The 17730-nt window shown below is 39.1% G+C and overlaps 1 protein-coding gene across 1 annotated transcript; it reads right to left on the bottom strand.

Annotated features, from left to right (window-relative positions):
• Nucleotides 1-1079: 1079 nt before the first annotated feature.
• Nucleotides 1080-15156, bottom strand: nlrc3 (NLR family, CARD domain containing 3). The gene is made up of 19 exons (XM_046377628.1): nucleotides 14905-15156; nucleotides 12679-12846; nucleotides 10752-11015; nucleotides 8640-10386; nucleotides 8473-8559; nucleotides 8149-8232; nucleotides 7635-7718; nucleotides 7449-7532; nucleotides 7250-7333; nucleotides 6807-6890; nucleotides 6562-6645; nucleotides 5756-5839; nucleotides 5363-5446; nucleotides 4411-4494; nucleotides 4096-4179; nucleotides 3849-3932; nucleotides 2998-3081; nucleotides 2446-2529; nucleotides 1080-2146 (listed from the first exon to the last, which is right to left on the bottom strand). Exons 2-19 carry the CDS (start codon nucleotides 12800-12802, stop codon nucleotides 2056-2058), a joined length of 3405 nt encoding a protein of 1134 aa, XP_046233584.1. The 5' UTR covers nucleotides 12803-12846; nucleotides 14905-15156; the 3' UTR covers nucleotides 1080-2055.
• Between the last annotated feature and the right edge of the window lie 2574 nt (nucleotides 15157-17730).

The following is a 17730-nucleotide window of genomic DNA, read 5'->3' on the forward strand; positions in this document are numbered from 1 at the left end:
TGCATTGAGAATACAAGTGTCTGTTTGTCATTGTGCTGTTTTATTGCAAAACAGGCTGCTTGTTCTCAATGGCTTACTTCAATCACACAAGAGGAATCCATCTCCTTTCACATGGAAACAAGACATACCTGTCTGCATTTTAACGACACTATATAAATAATCATTTATAGTTCTAACAAACCTGAAGGGGAATTATGGTATGTTTGCATATTTTGGTGAGTAAATGATCCATTATCAAAGGTTTTAGAGTTTATCCAGTAGACTGCCCCCAGCTTTAGCTCTTGTGAAAATACCACCATGTTGAAATTCTAAATGTTACGGCGTAAATAAACTTTTTTGCAGCCTGGCATGAAAAACCTTTTGGTCTCTACAGCTAATTTCTCCATTCTGCATTGAGTTTAAACTTACTTAATAAAAGTCAGGGTCACTATGAGTGACAGCTGCTTGCTGCAAGCTGTCTGCATGGCATCTCATCAGCTAACGTGACCTCTTGGCCATGCTGCAAATGCTTCTCCTTTTATGTGACTACACTGGAAAATCTTGGGTTGACATATCAAGTTGATAACCACCACGACTGCTTAGCAAGACTGTGACTTTTAGGCTCAGTGAAGCCAGATAACATCTTCTTAAGCTGTTATTTGTAAGGGGAAGTGCAAAAACTAGAGCTTTAATTCATCAAACTCCACTAAGCGGAAACCAGTCGCCATTGTTATAAAGGTGGAGGGTAAATGGGTCATATTGTTTGCTCCTGAGTTCCTGAAAAACAGTGGACAGTCATCTAAAACATTTTGCAAACTGAGAAGTGGATGAATGTCAAGCTCATTATGAGGAGGCACATTGTTACCAACAAATTATGGAGTGAAATGAAATGTATGAGAGGGAGCATTCACAATATTTTGTCTGAATATTTTTGCTGGATCTGTGCCACCAATTAGCGTGTCTGTCAAAACGTGTTAATATGGAGGTCAGAGCTTCCATCAGAGGTGTGTGCGTTCTCCCATTAACTTTCTTTAAGTGTCTTTCAAACACTGTTTTTGTTTGCATGTGTGGTCGGGTAAATAAAACAGCCCTCCTCCAGGCTGAGGCGCCGCAACGCAGGTGTTTTTTTTTTTTTTTTTTTTTCTTTCTATGATGGGATTGTGTTTTGAAGAAATTAATGAATTTCTACCCATGCAGTTTAGGCTCTCAAGTAAGGTCTCACTCTACTTATACTTATGGATATAAAATATCCAGCTAAATATCTGGTGTCTCCTTGGGTAAAGCTCTGAACTGCTCCTCTCTTGTTTTCTCTACAGTGATCACTTGCAGAAGCCCAAACAAAGACTGTATAGATCCATAACAAGTTCTATAAGACCCTGTTCAAACCATCATCTATTTGTTTTTCTTTTTCCATGGATACCGGTTGAAGCTTTAAGACAATTAATTACTTTGTTTCAAACCCCATGGGGCTGGTGTCTGTGTGTTTCCTTTATGTCCTTTATGTCCTTCCTTTATAAGGAAGCAGCAGCTATAAGCTCACATGTGTGCTACACATTCTGCAGCTTGTCAGGAGAACCAGACTGATGCACGTGTCCACACTGAGTAAGTTTGTCACCATGAGATGTTTTGTACATGAATTTTATACATCAGCAAAGCAGACGTGGAAAGGAGTGTGGAAAATGACAATGATGCCATGCGAATTGCAGTGTCCATTTTATCTGTTTTAATCCTATATGTCTTTTTCTTTCATTCTAACAAAGTATAGAATGACACATCAGTTAGGAGAGCTAAAGAGGGATGCAGCTCCACTTTGTGACTACAGATGGTGAGAGTATTTCACATAAAAACATGCTGAAATAACATTTGATGGCAACTGCCATTTCAATAATAATGTCAAAATAAATATGCAAACATCTATCTAAAAATACACTTAAACTAGTATAACAGTTTAAAAGTGATATTTAAGTATCAACATACAGTTAAAATTTAACTAAACTACATCGTGTATGCTCTGATAACATTGTGCGCTGTTATTACTGAGCTACAGGCGTGACCTTCCTCAGTAGAAGTTCTTGGTTACATGTCAACCACACAGCCTGGAGCGTTGGCTCGTATAGTATCAGATATGACCTTTGCTCCGGATTCTCCAATGCCGTTTCCCTGCAAACTGCAAAAACAAGAGGTCAGTTTTAAGTCTGAGCAGAATGTAATCATTTTTTAAGCTTTCATTATGTTTTTACTTGTGAAATGATTTCGTGATGTACTGATTGCGACCAAATTAAAAAGTCTGTAGTTCTTATAAGGTTGCATTTGGATTGCTGATGCTTACTGTTTTAAAGGACCAGAGCTCTCTGTCTGTCCTGCTCTTAATTTTCTTCTATATCCATAAAAATCAATCAATCAAACAACAATAAAGCCACCAGTCGCATACAATAAAGAGACAGAGGTGTAAAAAAGAAAGCTCACTTGATGTATGTCAACTGGTGGTTCCCCTTCAAGGCCGTTGCAATGAATATGGCTCCATCCATACCCAGAGAGTTCTCCTGCAGACTAATGATGCACACACACACACACACACACACACACACACACACACACACACACACACACACACACACACACACATTTTTCTTTTCTCTCAAATGTTCAGTGATTTAAGATTTGGCAGAACATTTGCTCCCAAAAATAAACACAAGTTCAGTACATATGAATCACTAGGGGCTACCTAGACCTACAACGAAGTAGAGCAAGTTTTTAACCAACAGTCACAGTTAACAAACACTAAGAATAAAGCTCGATCATTAGTGGAGGAGATGAATCAGACGCGAGGTGCTGCCCTGTGATCAGAGACTAAGTCTTTTTTATACCACTTCTTAAATTAAAGTGGGTAAAACAGACTGTATGACACACACTAGAGCAGTAATTTGGCTGCTCCTGCTGTCAAGGGCTTTATACTCTGTAACTGTACAAATATTCAGATTTTGGCTCATGTGGATCATTATAAGCGTCAGGACTTACTTCAGTGACTTCAGGCTTCTGTTGCTTTTCAATGCATTAGCCAGAGCCTTAGCTCCCTCCATCCCTACAGCATTTCCTCGGAGGCTGAAAAAGTGCAAAATGTGCTAACAGTAAGTGTGTAAAGCATGTAAAATCAGAGTGTAACACAACAACAAAAGAGACAAGACATTTGCATAGACTATTATTATATTATAATATATTATTATTATTATTATAAAATGAATTCTTCACAGCTTCAGAATGTGAGCTGCCCAGTGCTTGTTGCATAACAGCAAACAAAGAGCTCCCCTGGCTTGTCTGGCTCCGACTCTGCTCCAGACTTTAGTTCACAACGCAGTTTCTCACAGACGGTTATTATTGTTGCCATTTAGAAACATGAGGCAAAGCCCATATTTTAAGCCCATCCTCTGCATTGTGAGATTTGTTTTTGTTCTTACATTTTATTGTTCTAAATCATGCCAGTTACAAGTAAGCTTTGTCAGACTGCAGTCAGATCAGTTACATTGGATGCTGGCACTGTTGAGCTGAAACTGACAAACACTGACAAATTCCACAATCCAAAACAGACAATCAAAAGCTATCAAATCTATAAAGCAAACAAATGACACTGTAAATGTGTTTCAGATAGAGTCATAGAAAGACATGACTTCCAAGAGAAGTAACAATACTTGCCATCAACCCAGCAGTCCTATTTGAGTCAAATGATGGTTTATCATAACTGGGATGCTGTCAGCTTTAAATGACTATGCACAAAATATTCTGGCTTTAAAACACTGGATTACCGTACAGTAAGAGGCCTAATGTCAAAGAAAAAATGGAGAGTTTGACACAAGACGGAGCTTTGAACTCACTCTAATGTTTGCAGGGTTTGGTTGGTCGTTAGAGCCGTTGCCATTGCAATGGCACCACTTGTGCCCACTGAAACACCCTGGAGACTAAAGAGAAAGCACACAAAACAGTCCTGGGGTAAATAATATAAGACAGCAAGCTATTAGTCAATCAAAGTTTTATGTGAAGGTATATTTCTATGTATGTATATAAAAACTGCCAAACAAACAACAACAACAACAAAAAAAAAACAACAACTGTAATGCCAACCATAATGTACGCAGGGATGTGTTGGTTTTCAGAGCATCAGCAAGAAAAATGACGCCTTCATTCCCAATAGCATTCTCCTGTAGACTGCAGCAAAAGAAGGAAATTTCACATCACTGTTTAGTGGTTGATAAGACCACGACCGATCAATAAAATCCTACAGCTTGTTATTTGCTCATAGTAATGTCAATTCAGACTCCCTTGACTGAATACAGCTTTGAGATTTGGGAAAGATCAATTTAAATACAAAGAAAAGAGTGTTTGGAAAAGAAGTGAGTGAAATGAGGCTGACAATGATGTCTGAACTATTGGACTTACTCCAGGAGCTGCATGGTTGCATTTGAGAGGAGTGCGTGGGCCAGCGCTTTAGTGGCGGAGGACTTGATGAAATTCCACTGGAGACTGTAAGAAGAGATGTAATGCACACAATGTCAAATATGTGGCAAATGCTGCCTAATTTATTGATGAATATAATTTATTTCATTTATGTTTTGGCCACTGAGGAGGCAGCACAAAAAGCTGTAAACAAACGCTGGCATATTATCACTTCCTGAATGTGAACATAGTAACAAAGAGTAGCGTATTCACTTATTTGAGGAGGCACGGCAAATAGCATAAATTTCACGTCATGTCACATAACGGTTTAACTGGCTATGTCTCTTTAACTTCTTAATGCTCCATTATGTGCACCTGTTTGGTGCTGGGCAGGAAGTGTACAGTGCGGTTTTAGAGCTTTTTTTTTTTTGACTGAAAAAAAGCTGCCTAAAGGAGCCATAAAACATGTTTATAGAAAGTGGAGAAAAATTACTAAATAACAGTAAACATGCTGTAAAAGTAAGTTAAAAACATTAAAAGATACAGTTGAGGGGAAACTACTGAGTTGAATCCCCTTAACATTATATATACTGGTATTTATAACTAACTATCAATCAAAGGTATTTGATTGATAGTTAGAATTACAGTATTAATCAGACCAGATTTAACAGGACAAGGGGACATTCTAATCAATCTTCTAAGCAGTATGCATTACAAGAAATAGCTGCCTAATGTTATATATTCTGATATTTAGAAATCTCTTAATAGTGTGCAACTGCATAACTTGTTTGCACTAGAGAGGCTAATAGAATGGAGCTGCCTTATTTATTCTTGTACCATTGTTGAGGTACTGAGGAGCATTCTTAAAGCAAGCACAGCTGGCGATAATGGATCTACTAGCAGGCTCATGTGTGTCTATTTGTGTGCTTGCATTTGCATTACAAGCCTCACTTACTGCAACGAGGTGATGCCTTGATTAACCTTGATCGCACCAGCTATAGCTTGTACCCCTTCATCATGCAGCAGGTTGGCTGTGAGACTGAGATACACACACACAAAGACACACATATACACAATAAATATATTACAAACTCTCTGAGAGGGTGTCCAGGACTTCATTATCTGCATTATATGTAATTCTAAGTCTATTGTGGTTTTCTATAAGACATATGCTTTTTAAAAAGACATGGCTTTTTAACTTCATTGGATTTGCAGTTTTCCATCATACAATAGCCTTGAGTGACATGATATAGTCTGGGGGAGTGACATTTTCTGAACAGTTGGATATTTCCATACCTCTGTGGGGCGTAAGTCTACACTTTGTGCTGCTGTAAATGAGGTGACTCACTCAAGTTCTTGAAGAGAGTTGTTTTCATGGAGAGCGTGGGCCATGTTCTTTGCTCCCTCCACACCGATTGAGTTCTCCCTTAAACTAACCAGACAGAAAAAAAGGAAATGATGGCAAGTCTCTAGTCCATAGGGCATATCATATTTGATTAGCATTTATTTACATACTGCTTGCAGTGAGCAGAGAATGGATAGAGCTGAATATAAATCCAATTACATGTTCACTGGGATCAGGGTGAGGAAAGTCTCACTGACATCAAATAACAATAAATAAATAAAATGACATGAGGGTGTTAATAAAATAATACAATCTAGTGTTGTGTTGATTCAGTATTTAATTTTCTCACCTTTTTAGATTTTAACACCAAGTGCTACTATGGATCCCAATTTATCTTAATATGGAAACTCCAGGAACATGTTTTAATTTTCCAGAAAGACCAATGACATAAATGGTCAATGGGAGCTTGCCGTGAGCTAACAAAGCTAGTGGAACAAAGGCTAGCCTGGATATAACATAAAGAATTTGACTCAATTAACTCTTCAATAAGACAGCAGATAACGTAGTTCACAAATCAAATCAAACCGTTACTTTGAAGAATTGTAATCATAGATGAGTCTAATTAAGTTCAACGAGGTTGACTCAGGTCAAGAAACCATGAGTTAGCACTTTTCATAAACCTTATTGTAAATCTAACATGATTATTATACATGCAGCATCAAGTCCTTAATGACTTTTGGGTTGTTACAGGAAAGCTACCTGGTAGAGAACCAGAGCTACCAGAGAGAAGTTTCACGTTTAATACTCACTTCAAGGAGACAAGTCCACGGTTCAGTCTAAGTGCTTTGGTTAATGCTGTCATCCCTTTGTTGCTGATGGAGTTACTCTGAAGTCTGCCAAAAATAAGGTCAAACACAACTGCAGTGAATTACTGATAAGACAAACTGCATCACACTGCACAGAACTGAACTCTAATGACCCACAATATTAAAAGGCATTAACAGGAAACTTTTGAATAGAAGGTGATAATGAAGAGGCTACACAAAGTACTGACTGCAGTGACAGCAGAGTGTGGTTAACGGCCAACGCGTCTGCCAAAGCGATTGCTCCTTTGTCTCCCAGCTGGTTGCTACAAAGACTGAGGACAAGAACAAAAAATAGACCGAACACACAAAAAAGTAAAATCATTAATCTTTAGAGTCAGTATGGGGCCGAATTACAGGCTCTGTTGTTATCAAGGTTCTAATTTATCATTATTTGTGAGCTGAACATGAAGCATAGCCAACTGTGTGAGCAAATTAGGCAACAAGTTGTCTATTAGTGAGCTACTGTATAACTAAATCCTAGAAAAATCCACAAGAAATGTGAAGAACATAAAAAGAGGAATAATCCACTGGGCAAATTGACTCCATAATTGCACCAACTGTGACTGTAGAAAAGTGCAGTATGACATTAACAAGCTCAGTATAGCAAAGTAATATTTTAAATTAAGATTACATCAGCTTTGTAAGAGTCTGGTTTGTCTTCAGCGCATCAGCAATCTTTTTGGCTCCTCCTGCTCCAATCGTATTCTTCTTTAGACTGAATGATTACATGCAGGAGAGAAAAACTGGTTACTTGACATCAGCATGCAGCACACACACACGCTATGTACAGGACATGCATCAAACACAAGTAAAAGGCAGAGGAAACTCACTTCAGAGACACCAGTTTGCGGTTGCACTGCAAAATGTCTGCAAGGGCCTGAGCACCTTCCTCCTCAATGGCATTGTTCTGGAAGCTGATTTGTGGTTTTTCAGCAATTACACATGTTCAAGTGTTAGACTGGGATTTTGCAGGGTCACTGTGTGAATAAACTAAAATCTATGGCAATTATACTCACTTGACTGATATTAGGACTTGGTTCATTTTAAGAGCCTCTGCCAGGAACTTTGCACCCTTAGAGCCGATTTTGTTGTTCCGGAGGCTAAATTATAAATATGTTGTTAGATTAGAGAAACACTGTGTAGTAAAGCAAATGGCTGTGAACTATAAAGATAAAGACCATAAGAACTGCAGCAATTTGGTGAATGGCAGATAAGCATTAAGTGAATAAAACTACATAGACTAGAAAGTATTCATGATGTAGAAATGTGCTTCAAAATGTTCACCAAATGAAGATCTATTTTTTAGCGAAACACTATAGATCTCTGACAAAGATTTGATCACATTATTCAAAGATTATCAACCCATGCCAATTTTTTTCATCTCCTTCCAAATAAAAGCATTTTAAAATAAAGGCCCACTTTTGTCCTCCGATCGCCCTCTCGAGAGGCACACCCCAGTTTCCTCTAATGAACTCAAGACATTATGGTTGTTCACTTAAATCGGCTGTAAAGCGCCAAAAAGATTCTCACTCGAGAAAAGTCAACGTCCGGTTCACAAGAAGGGCTCGACTCAGGGCTTTGGCACCTTTGTTGCCGATGGAATTCTCTGCCAAACTGAAAGAGTGAATAAAAGAGGTTACAATCATGTTGTACAAAATATTAATGATAATCACTTTCTTCATTTTCACCGCATATATTTTCACTTACACATCAAGACTGGCACTAACTCGTAATTAAAAGTCACCATTTACATGAGCAATCAGCAATCCGTATCTATATATGTATTTATATAGATATAGATATAAACAACATTCCATATTTTAAGAAGTTGTAAAGTTGTTTATGTGATCTCACCTTATCCTCTGGATATGGCAATCCTTGGCGCTCAGGAGGCTCCCAAGCAATTCCATGACATCATCTTTGAAATGATTATTCTCTAACCTGTGGAGTAGATAAGCCATAAGTTTCACCCTTCAGTATGCCTTTTAATTTATGGGAAGACAGCATTTTAGGTAGCTGACCTGAGATGGCTGCAGTACAACAGCTGTGGGAGCAAACATTTCACCGTTGTGTAGTTCAGAGATCCTGTTAGGTTGGTTTGTTCACTGCACTCAGGAGAAACGTGCAGCAGGTAGCCCAGCACAACACAGTGAGCCCGTGTTAACTTTCCTGCTAGGTTACCAAGCTGTAAATCTTCCTCTACACTTCGCAACAACTCTGTATGTTGTAGCTCCTGTAAACAGTAAGCTAGGTTGACTGCACGGAGGGACACGACAGCACCTCCGCTGACCAAGAGGCCATGTAAAAACCCTGCTGCCCATGCCTTCTGATTGCCATCATCTTTCCCAAGGGCGAGAAGCCCGGCGAGAGGTTTCAGTGCCAGTGACGACAGCAGGCCTGTTAGAAACCTCACAAACACATCCAAGTGACCATCTTCAGCTTGTTGTGAGTGCTGAATGGCACTTCTGAAGTGGTTCTGGAAACCAATCTTGGGCCAAGACATAGTGCTCTCTGAGAATAAGTCAAAAATGGCCCTTTTGGAAGAGGCATGGTAGAAAGTAGCTGCAAGAAACTCCTGAAGAGTCAAATGAGTGAACCGATATGTTGTGTGTATGGGTGACTCCTCCCGAACAAGAACTCCAGCACCAAGACTGCACTGAGTTAACAGCAGATCTATTCCATAGGTCCTGAGGTCTTGCTCACTGAAGGTGTACTTGTGTTTGAGAAGTCCATAAAATGCCAGTCGTCCAAGATTCCCCAGCAGCTTACGATTGCTTCCATGGAGCTGATCAATTTTTACAGGCTCCCTGCCTCGTGGTTCACCTACTTCTGCCTTCATGGAACAAAAATGAGCATACAGTTCAGTACAAGTCTTTGGAAGGCTCTCTTGTGTTCCACTCTGCATGATGTACATCAGAGTATCAGCTACTATCCAGCAAATGCATGGTATATAGCACATCACCATTAAGATCTTATGGGACTCCAGGTGTGCCCATATTTTACTAGCGAAATCACTCTCAGAGAAATGGTGGTTTAGGAAGAGCTGGATGTCCTTTGGGCTGAATCCTGGGATCTCTGTCACCCTGTCAACCAGTCCACCAGGGATGAGTGAGGCAACTCTTGGCCTGGACGTCACCCACACCGCTATGTCAGGGAGCAAATTCCCTCGGATGATATTAGTAACCAGGTCATCAATGGACACTTCTTTCTTTGGGTCATTGCAAGGCGCTGCATCTGAGAAATTCAAAGTGTAGCGGAATTCATCCAAACCATCAAGTATTATCAGTGTGCGGCAGGAGCTGCTCAGGACCAGACTGGGGTCTGTTAAATGAGGAAAAGCCATTTTCACAAGCCTCTCAGCAGAAAGTTTCTCCAATGAGTTCAGCTCACAAAAAGTGAAGGGCAAGACGAAGCTTACATCTGGACAGATGGCCCCTTGGCTCCACTGTCTAATGAAGTGTCGGACCCAGGTTGTCTTACCGATACCGGCAACCCCGACAGTGAGCGAGACCCTGGGAGGTAAACTGACCCGGGTCAAGGGCTCCCAGAGTTTGGCCAGCGGGAGCTGTCTTAGATGATTTCTTTTCTTTCCTCTAGTCACCCCCACCTGCATTAAGTCATGTTCCTTTTGCTGAAGGTCAGAAAGTCCATCAACCATAAGTAAGGTTCTAGAGGAGATGTTCAGTTTGGTGCAGCTTACTGAATCTCTGTCTCTGCACTGCTCATATCGCTGTAGCAGCTCCTCTTTATGCTTCTTCACCATGGAATCTGCAGAAAAGGAAAATGACTGCTATATGAAAATTGTCAGGTTTGTTTGATTAACAAGAAGTTCAAACAGGGAAATGATTGCATTCATGGCACTTCTATCTCAAGAGCGGTGCTTTCCACTGAGTTTAATTTACATGTATGCATTCATACACAGCACAACACTTATGAACTCACTGGGAGCTGTTTGGAGTTCAATATCTTGGTCAATGATACTTTGACATGCTGTTAAGAGCAATCAAACAACTGGATGATCTGCTCTGTCAACTGAGCTACCAGATGCCTAAACTACTTGCTGATAGCAATTTTCACCCTTTAAAAAAATGACCACAGAACACAGAGAGTAAATCCCATTTCAAGTCCCTTACCATGGTTTAAAATGAGCTGGGCCACCTGAGTATCTGAGTTCTCTATAAAGCCCTGAAGGACATCAGACCCTCGAGTGTCCTTCCCAGCAACAATAGTTGTGAGCATGTTAACTTGGTCCCGCAGCCCGCCCACTTCCTTGATCCTGGTCTCCTCCGCTGAGCTCAGTACTTCAAATTTTTTCAAATGGGTTAGCAGTCCTTCAAGGAAGGGGGTTGTAATGAAGCGTTGCAGCTGGTCTTGGTATTTTTGGATCCAGCCATGATCTAAACCCAAATGAAAAAAAAAAAAGGTAGATAAATGATCACTGAGACTGTCAAACGATAATTAACAACTTTTTTGATGAACAGTAGAAAAACCTGGTGCATTGCAAAAGAGCATGTTTTAATCTTTTTCATCTTTTTGTGAGACTTCATTACAGAGAATGCTGAAAAATGTAACTTTCCAGTCAATCAGTCACTGAAAACTATAAACTGTTGCCATTATTTATTAAGAAACAGATGCCAGTCATTCTTATTATGTGCAGCAGAGGACAATATTTTTTTCAGTAAAATGTATTTTATTAGAGCCTGAAGGTTCATGCTGCTCCCAACTGCTTCACATCACCATAAATATTTGAAGGCAATTGACTTACTTGACTTTTTGTTAGGTAATTAAATTGCATAATAATTCCGAATAAAAGCCCGTTCTTCTTTTTCTTTTCTCTTGTCCTTCTCTAATCTTTACTGTGAATTTCCTTGGTATGGTCAGGTTCATCCCCTGCACTTGATTGCTTGTTCTGTAAAACTGGTCTATATGCTGATCATACTCCTTATAACACACACAAAAACACACCTTTCCGAATCTTATTCTCTCAATTATTTAATCAATTATTATTTATTCTAACAATCCACTGTGCTTGCCTTGATATTACCTCCAAAGAGTATAAGTAGAAGAATATGTGCAGTACATTTCAATTTCAATTGCAATTGTTGTATAAAATGAACTGCATTTGCATGGCTTAATCTAAATTTGACCTTGGAGTGAAGTATGAAGTATTGAAAGGCACAAAGCTTAGCATAGTGCATAACAGCCAAGCAAATATATCAATCCAAACAAGTTGTTTCCAAAACAACCTTACAAGCAGTTCTGACATTTTCCAGGTTCTAATTCTTGTGAAAGATCATAATAATTTCAATAAGATTCAATATGTATCAGGATTTCCCCCAGGAAACTGGTAAGTGAATGCGGTTAGCGTTATGTTACAGTTTATGAATACCAGTAACTAGGCAACTGTCACAAACAATATCTTCACTCTTTAAATGGTACATTTAATAGTATACAGTACATTTCTTATCATGACAGGTGAGGGTAGACATCATGCAAAATTAATTCTCCGTTAAAAACTACCATATTAACACAAAAAAATTTAGACATATATATATAAATCTGAAGCAAGCTTGTTAGCAAACAGTCAGTATTTAAATAAATTCCAACCAATTTGGTCTTTGAAAAAGTCACATCTTCTGTTTCATTTTTAAAATCCTCTCTTCTTAACAACCCCTGCTGTCAAGCTGGTTCTTTTTATTTTTCCCACATGTCCTCTGCTGTACAGACTTCAGTTCTGACCCGTTACCTTCAAATCCTCACCAGACACAGTCTCACCAAACTTTGACACAAAATAATCCTCCTCCTTATGATGCTTCAAAAATGTCTTTTTTAAAAACTGAAAACAGGGAAAAATAACTTTTCCATAACATTTAGAAGACTTAATTACAAACCCTTTCATCTGAATCTGATGTTCTGTTGTCTTTGTTCGCTGCTCTGTTTATGCTTGTTTGCTCAAAATTAATTGAGACTGAAGAGTTTTGGGGAACGCAGTTTCTGACTCTAAAGCCATCTCAAATTGAACAATGCTGATCATGAGGAACCAGCTGAACAAACTCTTACCCTCCGTTTGTGCTTGTGAAGAGGCAGAGCAGGGCGTTGACTGAAGATCCACATAGCAGTCGTCCTGCCACATAATGCGTTTGCTTCGGTCCAGGATGGAATCATAATGTGCCTTTCTCTCCATGAGAAAGTTTGATGGTTTCTGTCCTCAGATGTTCGTGTTTGTGTCTACACAATACAAAACAGTGTTATTTACACAATGAGGCAACTACTGTAAACTAGGCAGGGGAGGCTGTGATTAAGGGGGAGAAGAAATTGAGTGAGACCTCAATAACTTCCATACATTTTTCCATTGTCCACTCTTATTGCTCCTAATGTTCAATTCAATTTCAGTTTATTTTATATAGTGCCAAGTCACAACAAAAGTTGTCTCAGGGCACTTTCCAATTAGAGCAGGTCGAGACCAAACTCTTTAAAGTGTGTTTCCAATATTTTATTTTTTAATGCATTGCTGGTCTGATGATCTGATGATGCATCTTACTATAAAATGAGACTGCATTGTATAGATGAATTTGTTCCAACGCTTTAACTGATAATGTTAAGATCTATTTTGAATTTTAAAGATGAACACATGGCTCTTAGCTCTCTGCATGTGCACTGAGAATCTATAGCTAAATGTAATGTAGCTTCTGTAGCATCAGCTCAGTGAACCACCATGCATATATTGATCCAAAAGTCTTTACATAAGAACCTGGGACAACAGATATTAAGAAAAATAAAGAAAGCTGCCTTAGTACAGCCTGAATAAAAGCATTATTGGTGCCAGCCTCACAAATTAACATGTATTACCTCAGGTCAAACACCACCACTCAAGTGGTTTTCTGCCACAAAAAGATCTTAACCAAGGTCTGGCATTCTGTCTTTCATCCAGGCTTCCATCTTAATTACTGTAAACTGTGCTGTAAAAACTGCAGCTGCTTTAGGAATATTCCAAACCCAAAATGTACATACATTTCTTCCACGGCCATAAATCTTTTCATTGGTTGCCTGTAACATTTATTAAAATAAAAATTACATTTCCCAGGGTCCTATGTTAATTGTTTATCATATGCTAAATGTGTCAACAAACAAAACCCTTGCCTTTCCTCTTCTTGCAAAATATAAATCAAATACAAATATTTGGGTCAGTTATAGAAATTCATCCAAGTAAATTTAATTTGGGGTTACGAGCTTGCCCTGCTCATCACGTAAAACCTCTCTTGACCGTTAGCCACCGGGTAGCTAGCTGAGCAGTATCACAGTACACGGTGTGTGTTTGGATTTCTGTCTAAGACTTTACAAGACTTTGCATTTGCAAACAATGAAGCTGCGGTCTAATCTGATGTCCTCCTCATCTAACAACACAAGTGAGGTAGAGATGATCAGCTGTGTCTCCTTTGTCACTCTAACTTTGAAGGTCCTGCACACCTGTTTGCAGTTAATTTGACTCATTTGGCTTTTTTTCAGGTAAAAAAAGTGAAGGTTAAACAACCAACAAACACACATGCTACTTGATTTTTTTGATTCTGATGCGTTATGCCTCATATATTTATGTTCTGTCTTGTGCAAAGCACATTGTGTTGCATCTATTTGTATGAAATGTGGTATATAAATAAAGTTTATTACTGGCAGGCTATGGTTCCACATCGCAGCATATTAGCTAAACTGCAGTGAATGTGCTGAAAACATAAACTTAGTACTTAGTTTACTTAAACAATGTTTGAGGTTTCATTAAGACGGGAAATGGCAATTGCCTTCCTTTGAGGTTTGTCGCTGATCACGTAACTTCTCTCAAAGGAAGCTGATTCAAAAAACTCTGACCTCAGAATGAGACAGCTTGTCAGCTTCCGTTAAGTTTAAAGACAATCTTAATAGCCAGAATCGCTTAAACTAAGAAACGCTCAGTAACTACAAATACACACAAATAGCTACATGTTTTTATCACCCACAAACAAAAGCATAAGCAGCTGTTTCACTTGAATTTGCACACCACACAGGGGAGAAAAGCCACAGCTGCACAATCAACATTTTACGGATGAGGTGTCATGTAACAGAAATGTATTGTAGCTCAATGCGAAGTGTGTGAAGGTCTGTCGAAATCTTCAGTTCATTCCATTTTCAAGAGCTTGGAACAGATACAGACTCCAAGTCATGATGGAAAGATAAAGTCTATGGCTGGAGTCAGTTAGCTAGTGAAGGTTAAACTGTACAGTGCAGCGTGCAATACATAAAACACAGGTAACTCACCATGGGCTTGTTGGAAGTTGTCTGTAGGTGTCAAAGGATGTAAGATGCTGCCCACACAGATGTTTAATATGGTTAACACCATAATCATAAAAGCAAGTGTAGGACAATTTCAAGTGTGAATTGTAGGAATCTCTATGGAGTGGAGCCTGGTTGAAGCTTAGCAAGCAAATAAAACAGGTCACAAACACTCGGCAGCATCATTGTAAGTCAGTGCTGCTGCTACAGATACTCCTTCATGCTGCAGCTTCCTGTCTGCCTAATGTGTCTTCCTGTGTTGTGGTTAGCAGGTTGAAGAGTGAAAAGAGAGATAAACCTTCTGCTTTTTGCATCTGCTTGCAAAGGCAACATTTCAGTCTCTTCTATTTAGGTTGCTACTCAACTGTGCATTTGGTGCCGGACCACAATTGGGAATTGAGGCGAGAGACACATGATTACTGGTGTTAAGGCTCATCGAAGGGAAGAGCTTCAGACTGCAAATGCATAGACACATGATTACTGGTGTTAAGGCTCATCGAAGGGAAGAGCTTCAGACTGCAAATGCATCAGTAAACACTACTGTCAGAGGGACAAAAATACAAATTAGTGTTTTTGGTTAGAAAGCTGTAAAGAACAAAGACAGAATTCTCTGAGTGGATGTTGCCAGCAAGGCATAAGTACCTAAGTACATATTATAGAAACTTGAAGGTAGTGCACAGCACAAAGATCGGCACATATCAAAGTCAATCACAATAGTGGTGAATGGAGGTTGTGTTAGGACTCAGTCAAGCGGCTCAATGCACATTAAAGAAACAATGCTGTGGTGACATGCTGGTGCTTCTCTCTCTCACTGGGGAACACTCATGCCCCACAGCAAACCCACAAGACTATCACATACATGGGTTACCCACAAGGCAATGTTTCTTAAAGGGGAACAGGCATTTGGTCTGTGTGTGCCAACCGCACATGCTGAAAAACAATGCAGTAGTGGAGAAAGTACTCAGAGTACTAATAGTGCTAGTACCAGACTGTAAAAAAGTAAAGGTCCTCCATAGAAAGTATTATTCAAGTTACAGTATGAAATTACAATCGGGAAAATAAACTGAAAGTATTCAAAGCAAAAAAAACAAAACAAAAAACAAACAAAAAAAAAACACTTAGTGTAGTAAATTGCCACAAAACCTCAAAAAGTGGGGCAATATGCAAAATGTAAATAAAAATAGAATGCAATGATTTGCAAATCTCACAGAAGTAGAACATAGTAAACATATCAAATGCTGAGAGTGAGACATTTTAAAAAAAGATATTTTAAAAATATTAGCTCATTTTGAATTTGATGGAAGCAACACATCTCAAAAAAGTTGGGACAGGGCTGTGTGTAGCATCCCCCCTTCTTTTCTTTTAACAGTCCACAAATGTCTGGGAACTGAGGAGACCGGTTACAGGAGTTTGGGGAGAGGAATGTTGTCCCATTCTTGCCTGATATAGAAATCTAACTGCTCAACAGTTCTGGGTCTTCTTTGTCATATTTTTTCATTTAAGATGCGCCAAATGTTTTCAGTCGTTGAAAAGTCTGGACTGCAGGCAGGACAGTTCAGCACCCAGACTCTTCTACCACAAAGCCATGATGGGACGTTTTACACATCGTCCCAACTTTTTTGGAATTGGTGTTGTACTATTACATACTATTATAAATATTATTAGATTATTGTCTCTGGCATGAATGTAAAATCAGGATTGTAGCTGGTTAAGGTGGAGCTCATTTTGAATTATTTTTGCACTGGACTGCAGCTAATGGCTGTTTTCACAATTTTCTTAAAGATTCTGAATATACTGAGAAATGCACCTAAGCGGCCACTGGCAGGTATTATCAGACCATTAGACCTTAGACAGCCCATTCACATCACTAAGCATCTTCATCAGCTCATTAAACACCTCAGTCACCTTCGTTACTGCAGTTTTCGTTCCTATTCCAGAAAATGCAGACACTGTATCACCTCCTGCTAATCCTGGATCCAGCATCACTAAATGAACCCAGGGGTATATGATCTGCCTAGATCTTCCTAAACATGGCCATGACTGGACAACAGTAGTACGGACTGCAATGCAAATTGCAGCTCTTCTGAGCAGCATCCGACTCTTAACTGCACTTAATTGAAGCCTGCACCACCGGGAGAGTGAGGGACAGTTAGAGCCGTTTGGCATTCAAGTTGTGTGTTAAATAATGCTATGTAAGTTCATTAATGTTATAACAGGTTATAGCTTTGCAGGATTTTTCAATTGGATGGAAATGTGCGTATGTGCTCTGAAATACCAGTACGCTTGAGTTTGCTAGTGCATGTTACACACCTTATTTCTGTTACTGACATTTAAGTATGTCTTCACAGAATGATGGATGCATGTAGTTGGCTCCTGCAGTGAGTATACCAGCAACTGTGTACTTCATATGACTAGTGTAATGTACATGACTAACAGTACTGCAGTCGTGGTCTCTTCAGTTCACTGAGTTCAGCCGACACGGAACATAATTCTAATAGATATTTGAGAACAAACATGACAAATATTAAATCAGTGCAGAAAAAGACAGCTGTGAAACTTAATTGCATTTGTGGAAGTATTTTATTTCAAACCCGCTACATGTGCATGACACTGGAGAAAAAAAAAAACAGAGACTGTTAAACTGGAAGGAAAGCTTTTAAATTATGATCTAGGGATGCAGATGATACAAACATTTCTTTCCAGTGTTTTTTGTGACACCCTCTACTGTAGACTATGAATATTTGAATGAATGTACACAGACTGTTAGTGCATAATAATGAAAAAAATTTTTGTGAGTTTCAGGTTTCTCTG

The sequence above is a fragment of the Scatophagus argus genome, chromosome 21, assembly GCF_020382885.2.
Source record: "Scatophagus argus isolate fScaArg1 chromosome 21, fScaArg1.pri, whole genome shotgun sequence".
NCBI classification, from domain to species: Eukaryota; Metazoa; Chordata; class Actinopteri; family Scatophagidae; genus Scatophagus; species Scatophagus argus.

What these genes read in the sequence shown, in the direction of transcription:
- nlrc3 (XM_046377628.1), bottom strand. Translation starts at nt 12,802, where the DNA reads ATGGAGAGAAAGGCACATTATGATTCCATCCTGGACCGAAGCAAACGC. An exon ending in TGCCATATCCAGAGGATAAG is followed by an intron (nt 8,233 to 8,472) that starts GTGAGATCACAT and finishes TCACTCTTTCAG; the next exon opens with TTTGGCAGAGAATTCCATCG. An exon ending in CACCAGTTGACATACATCAA is followed by an intron (nt 2,147 to 2,445) that starts GTGAGCTTTCTT and finishes TTGTTTTTGCAG; the next exon opens with TTTGCAGGGAAACGGCATTG.